The 7500-nt window shown below is 40.7% G+C and overlaps 1 protein-coding gene and 1 pseudogene across 1 annotated transcript; one reads left to right on the forward strand and one right to left on the reverse strand.

Moving 5' to 3' along the window:
- The window catches only part of LOC138009490 (uncharacterized), a 7841-nt pseudogene extending 6703 nt beyond the window's left edge, over positions 1 to 1138 (forward strand).
- A 1336-nt stretch (positions 1139 to 2474) lies between these two features.
- On the reverse strand, positions 2475 to 5811 carry LOC138009497 (uncharacterized). The gene is made up of 5 exons (XM_068856537.1): positions 5534 to 5811; positions 4721 to 4811; positions 4576 to 4597; positions 3106 to 3837; positions 2475 to 2620 (listed from the first exon to the last, which is right to left on the reverse strand). Exons 1-5 carry the CDS (start codon positions 5809 to 5811, stop codon positions 2475 to 2477), a joined length of 1269 nt encoding a protein of 422 aa, XP_068712638.1.
- Between the last annotated feature and the right edge of the window lie 1689 nt (positions 5812 to 7500).

Genomic DNA, 7500 nt, shown 5'->3' on the forward strand with positions numbered 1-7500 from the left:
CGATTAAATGAATGTCGGAATAATATTTAGCATACACTATACATTGTACTCGCAGCCTTCATTCAACCTGAGATTGCCTTGAAACCTAATCGAAAGCAGCTACCCATCGTCGGTCTCGTTCGTGCTCGTCCATTTGGGTGTTTTATCTTATCTTTTGTTTATTTTTCTTTTAATAGTTCATTCTTGTATTATAATTGAAACCCAATAAAGTAAAAAAAAATAATAATAATAAAATAAAATAAAATAAAATAAAATAAAATAAAAAGTCCTATCTCTGAAAGTTACAATGATTTCTTTTGAACACGAACGATCATAGAGAAGATATCCTTAACTTGATGTCTCTTCTTGTCATTAATGTGCCAACCAGAGCCACATTGGCTGTCGAAACAAAGGATCTTTTGTTCCTGTGGTTGGCGCATTTGAAAAACAAAACTCGGCAATGAGTGGAGTGTGGTTTCTTGTTCTTCTTCAATCCCACAGGAGCTAAGAGAAAGGGGTATTGTTGATGAAATCGATCCCATTCATGTGTAAGTTTGAAAACAATGTTTTATACTTCGGCCTTTAATCTTTTTTTCCTCGAATCAAGTGACTGGGAACATTTACTGCTTGTTCTTTATTAGTTACTTGAACAAACGGTTAACCCATAGCCTCATCTCACTCACTCTATTACTTCATTTCCTCATTGTAGGGAATGTCTGCGTTTCTGTTTTATGGGACTCATTCAAGAAGAACTTCACAGAAGAGCGCGACATAGGAATCTTCACTGCATTAGACCATGCAGAATGTATGACTGTCCACATGGTAGACCAGATGTTCTGTTCTTCCTTCCGCAACTGCAGGGTTGGTAGAATTGACCAATGAGCTTTTTCATTGCAACTGTTTACTTTTTCGTTTCGAGTAAAGATCCTTATTTTGCATCGCTTCCTAGGCGAAAGAGATTACAAGTCAGATTATTCCCACTGAAGTGGAGCGGCAGCTGTGCAAGGAAAGACCACTGAATGGTTGCAGCGAGGCTTTTAATGAACTGGAGGCTTCGATTGCCATGGAAGAAGAGCAGATAACCAATATGCCACAAACTGTAGAGCAAGCCATAATTTTGTTCACCAAATTGATCCAATTTATTGAAAGACATACCTGACTCATAAGATTACGCTATGCAGATACTGTGTGGACCTCTCAAACCCGGTTGACACCTGTGTCGTATGCATAACAAAAGGGGACACTCGAAAGTGCATGATAAAAAAAGAGTTTTTGTTTATCTCCCTCTGGTTTCAACTTGTCAAGGAGAGAAAGATATCAAAGGAAACGACGGAATATTTCAGTGTTATTTAACAACTATTCACCGAAGTGGAGGTGGCTAGTGGTGGATAGTTGTTTTAGTATGTACTTAAAGATGCAGTGGGATAATATAGCACAAAAAGATGATTTTAACTCATTATTCCTGCACAGATTACAACATTTACGGGCGCAAATTCCTCGCGAGTTGCTTGGAGGTGAATAGCAAAGGATATCCGGAGTTTGAGCAGCCAATCAGAGCGCGCTTTGAACGCTGTCCACTGTTTTAGTATATACTAATAGCTATTATTCGTCTCACGCAAAACCCATCATAACAAAGAACATGAAGACAAATATTCGTCAACTGAAGAGTATTAGATAAATCATCGGCATAATTAATATCTTTGATAATTTCAATAGACAAGGGTTCTTTCCTATGGCACCTTTTAACTCCTAAATTTTTTTAGCCGTCTCCCGCACCCTATCAACTAAAGGATTATCCGTAGGGGGTCAGCTGATTCGTGTGCACACTTAATACTATAAGAATTGTCCACAGAACTGCTCGATCTAGTAGACTCTAAAACATATTGTAAATAAACAGCTACGTGCATAGGATTAGCAGGCAAGTAAGAAAGTTCGTGCTCACGGAAGTCTTACTTTTCTCCTTCCAACTAGCCACAACCCTTCGGAAACACTAACTTTTTCAGCTACAAATACCAATACTGCTCTGAATTTCCCCAAATTGGAACGACACATTTTAGTTTGGAACGCGTTTGTAGCATTCCCCAGTGCAAGGTTTAAAACTAATAACGCTCATCAAGTCACCCCATGAAACAACGTAAGGGAAAAATAAGGGACATCAGCTGACAATCAGTACCTCAACACAGTCTCACGGCATCAGTACCACTACAATTTAACAACTGACTTTACCTTATATACAATTTTTGTGACGTCTTTCGTTGTGTTAAGGGAACAACTACCAATGCTAGCAGTGTAATTGTAAGTATAAGCATCGCAAAAGAGGCTGCTGGCCTCTTCGTGGAAACAGAACGAGTCGCATTCATTTAGGGTGTGTGTGTCTTTTACTAAAAAAGGTTTTCCTCCCAGGGCAGCGTTTAAGTAAAACGCTTGTTGCCTGCTCTCCAGGATAATTAAGTTTGACAGTCTAGAGGGGGTGTAGATCTCGGGATCCATAAGGGTCAAATTAACGCTGCTGTTAAAAATCTGCAGTTTGAATTCTTCAATGATGGAAGAAGTTCACTGTATAAGACAGAGGAGCAGTTCTCGTCTTGACGACAGAACGATAGACAAGTGGAATTGTCAACGTTTTTAAGGGAACTGTAACCTGTCAAGGGAAGCAAAAGATTGTTAAATAGAGACTCTGGCTCTCATCTACTTATTAACTACTGAAGAAAGTTTGCGACTTTATTCCTCTAAGGGGGCGAAGAGGAATGAGTGAGTAAGCATAATGAAGCTTTATGCGGCATGATCAATGTTTCTGCTAGCTGCTCCACATGCACAGAGGTCGGAAAGCCTAATTTATGCCATGCCTAATACACAAAATGCTACTTTCAAGGGAAATTCCTATCAGATCTTGGGCTCAATCATTGTACTTCTTTACAGCAGTTGATGAGCGAAAGCGAAAGTTAAGCCAAGCATAAACAAATGAAAAACTGTTTCCTGTTTCAGAGAGTCATCCCAACACTAAGCACGGTTTCTTTAAAGTATGCAGTGAACTAAACTTGCTTCTCTTGGGTAATATTATCTAATCAGCGAAATAAACAAAAGTATTTTTTATGCAGACGTTACTTGCGATTAAAGCATGAATACCTTGTTCATTGATATCCACACCCACAGACTGGAGGTGAAAGCGAGGTTCGCAAGAGGGGACCATGCCTGCGGTTCTCAGGGCGTGACAGTAGACGTGTGAACCATTTCTCAGCTTTTCTCTTATTGCAGTGTGGTTCACGTCAGGCGGAAGTCTTTTGGTAAACGGCTCAGTGAATAAAACGTGGATGGGAGAAAGTGAATACAAAACAGGGACAGGATTCTGGCTGACGGACGCAGCCCAGGTCAAAGCATCTCCGTTACTGGGTGGCGTGGATCCCACAGTATACGTGGTCGTCTCAACACACTTTGAAAAGTTTGATGCGGCGTCACTTTGTTCTTTTTCCAAAGAAAATCCCCCTCCAATACTGAACAGCCCTGAATAGCTTGCCTGGGCCTCAACGGTTATTTCGCTTTTCTGTAAGGTTTCATAGGTCTTCTGCTTGACTTTATGGTGTTGGACAAATTTTGCTCCGTACGTCACATCAGTGAAAAAATGAGTGCCGTAATATTTAACAAAATCCATAACATAATTAACAGCTTCTTCTTTGGTCTTCGTCTCAACTAGTGCCTTTGCCCAAGAAACGAATCCAGGATCAAATGGTGGCGGATTCGTGCTATAGTAATTTTGACATTCGGCGTGTGATGAAGCGAACAAGAATTCACCCGAAGACATCTCAGCTGTATCTTTCTTATACCCGGCGCTGGCAGAAAATTCAAATCCCGATCCACCTCCTGAATAAAGAAAGTACATCACGTCTTTGGGAGGGCGTGTGGAGGGGGAAACAATGCAGATTTTTGACTGGTCATCAGTAGGTGCGACTTTTGGCTCATGCTTTCGGAAAGAATGGGTCATCGACCCCGGCTAATCCTTCGTATTCGAATTTCAGGTAACGGCCACCATGTTGGTTTCATTAAAGCACAATGTGGGTAGGGTATACAACTAGTGGGGAGTAGGGAGGGATGCTGGGGGATGCAGGAAAGCAGGAAGCATAAAGAGAGAAGTTTGTGGTAGCATTTACCAGCCTATCTTGCAACTTCTTTGTCTGGCATTCCACGTTCATCATATCTTATGATATCTTTATTTACCCTCGGACTTTAGAGTAGCTGGATGCAGCTTGTATCTCCGAGCATTTACTCTCTCAACCATGATACACCACACAAGGCACACCACACCACCGGGAACTAAATGGTATGCCCTATTCTTTTCGAATAGTGTGTAGCTTCTTTTACGTCCTACTAGTTTATGAGCATTGAAGGGTTGTGAGACGAGGCCAATGGTTTATCCTCCTCATCCGTGAAGACTAGAGAGTAACCATTTGCAGATATCATAACAAAGGTAGCACTTTCTTCTCAGTTGTTTAAAGACGTCCCTTAGCGTGGTCCGGCCCGGAGTCAAGCACGACCTCCCGCAAGGCAGCCTGGTGCTCAACCAACTGAGCTACCAGTGCGCGGTACAATATCACGACTAACCAATATAGCTTTTGTGGCGTTCCTTTAACGAAGGGCACAATATTTCAAAACAACTTAACTGTCCCACGAAACTGCGTGGATGGTAAACTATAAGAGCCTTATTTAGTTTTCTAGACCGCCTTAGTTCACTACAGATCTAACATACCTTCAACACTCGCTTGAACACCAAGGTGCTCGTACAACTCATTAATTGTCCCTTACTTAACTTATAGTATTTGTGCTTGGGGTAATTGTCCCTTGACATTTCAAAGAAAGATTGTAACTTTACAAAAACGGGCCTTACGTCTTATTTAATTCTGTAAGTCTAAAGAACACACCGTACCCTTCTTTCTCAAATCAAATTGCCTTCCCCTACCTAGCCTATTTTTTAGAGATTGTAGCTATTTACTGTATGATATAAACAGACAGTCAGCACCAGCTAGTATACTCAATCAGTTTGTTAAAACAAGTCAGATTCACAATTACAGAACTAGATCTGTCTCTAGCGACTCGTTTTACTTTAAGTTCTCTAGAACTAATAAAATGTATTCCTTTTTCTCGAGAATTGGTGCCCAAATTTGGAACTCTATTCCTTACTCGATTAAACTACTTAAACGCTCGCTCTTTCGTAAAAAGATCAAGGAATTATTACTAAATTTCTTGCGGTCAGAAGATGATTATGTCGAAGTCTCCCGTCTTATTAAGCTATTTAATACTTTAAGTTAGCCTCTTGTCATAATCTTAATGTACTTGTTTTGTTTTAGGTTAGTTCATTCTATTTACTGTGTAACTGTATAGTAATGTCTTTACTGTTATTTAGTCCATCTATAGATAACCTTGTACTTGAAGTATGTCCTCAGTTCTCCCCGCCTCGATTAGTTTATAAGCTATTTGCGGGGGGAAAGAAATGTAATTATTTATTTCTAATTTTCAATAAATTTTGTCGTTGTTGTTGTTGTTGTTGTTGTTGTTGTTGTACATCTGCTGCTTGTTACGAATCGGTTTTGACTCGAATGATACCACACAAAATTCACTGGGAACAACCATGAAGTCTTCCGGAAATATATAGCGGCAATCTGAACTTTGTTTCGGTTTGGAGAAATCAGCCCTGAAAATCGGGTGTTTGAATCCTGGATCACGTCCGTCAGCCAAAGGATATCCAGAGAGGATATCATAACCGAGCAAGCTGTAGTCTAGGTCTGGAAAAGTCAGTTTCCAATGTCCTTCATTGGTGCAGTCACGGATCTGTGGGTCCATTCTTATCCCTGAAATGTCGAAAGACAAAAGTACCGTTTAAGGTATCCAAATTATAATATACCAAGTTTATCAACTCAAGGTTCAAGATCAAAGACGATTGTCCCCCGCTCCATTCTCCTCGCAGCTTCGCCGCTCGCTCGCGCGCTCCCCAACAAACCCGCGAGCTACGCATGCTTTCAAAGACGTGAACAACAAATTGAGTGGTTAACGTTTTGGGAGGATATATTGCCTTGAGCCTCTTTATCAAAGAGAGGCTTTTTTTAAAAATGAAAACTAGCTGTCAGTTATATGCACTGAAATAAAACCAATATTCTTGAAAAAAAAAACTTTGCTCGAAACTACGAACTCTCGCGAAGCTTCTAGACAGTAACGCTAGTCACGCAGTGCTATTTTTCGTAATATAACCCCCTTCTAGAAGAAATTTCCTAAATTTATCCTAAACAAGAAAAATTGCTAAATAAGGGGCAGTTAAATGTCAATAAACTCATTCCTCAGCACGACTCAAGTAATCTGCTCCAACGTTCTCTGAGCCCTTAATGGCTTCAACTTTGAATGAATAACTTTGCAAAAACATAGCCCAACGCATAAGACGTCCGTTGGCGAACTTAGCTCTGTTCATATACTTTAAGGGTTCATGGTCCGTCTGAAGAACAAAAGAAACTCCGTACAAATACAGATGAAATCTCTTGATACTCCATAAAATCGCTAGACATTCCTTCTCAATTGTGGAGTAGTTCCTTTCTGCACCTGTCAATTTCTTGCTTGCGTAGCAAACGGGAAACAACTTCTCATCATGTTTCTGCATTAACACTGCACCGATTCCACTGTTGGAGGCGTCCGTCCTTAAAAAATAGGTTTTAGCTGGATCGGGTAGTCGTAAAATAGGCTCACTTGTTAGGTAAGACTTGATTGTTCGGTAGGCTTTCTCTTGTGCTTCACCCCACTCAACTTTATTAGGTTGGCCTTTTCGTGTGAGAATAGATAAGGGCACTGCGATCGCTGCAAAGTTAGGGCTAAAATCTCTATAGTATCCTGCTAGACCCATAAATGATCGCACCTGTTTCTTTGTACTTGGCCTTGGGGCATCTTTAATTTTCTCCACGTTATCCTGATGTAGACCAATCATTCCTTGCTCCAGACGATGGCCTAAGAAATCCATACTGTTTACACCGAATAGGCACTTAGTAGGTCTAATAGTGAACCCCGCTTGTACAAGGCGCGAAAATAGCTCTCTTAGGGCTCTAATATGTTCTTCCCACGTACGGGTGTGAACCAATATATCGTCCCAATAGAAATCAACATTGGCTACATCTTCTAGCAACTTCTTCATTGCACGCTTCAGTGTTGCTGCCGAGTTGATCATTCCAAACGGCATCTTCAAGAACTCGTAAGACCCGTCAGGTGTTAGGAACGCCGTTTTCTGTATGTCCTCCTCTGGTATTGTTATCTGCCAATATCCCTTGCTAAGGTCAATTTTTGAGTAGAACTTGTCTCCACTAAGCTTCTGAAACAAATGTTCAGCGGTTGGCATAGGCTCGGGACCAAACACAGTTAGTTTATTTAATTTCCGACAATCAACGCACACACGGTTTGTGTTGTCTTTTTTCTTCACTACAACCACAGGTGATACATACGGAGAACTGGACTCTCTAATAACTCCCATTTTGATCATGTCGGCAATATCTCTTC

Source organism: Montipora foliosa, chromosome 1, assembly GCF_036669935.1.
Source record: "Montipora foliosa isolate CH-2021 chromosome 1, ASM3666993v2, whole genome shotgun sequence".
Lineage (NCBI taxonomy): Eukaryota > Metazoa > Cnidaria > Anthozoa > Scleractinia > Acroporidae > Montipora > Montipora foliosa.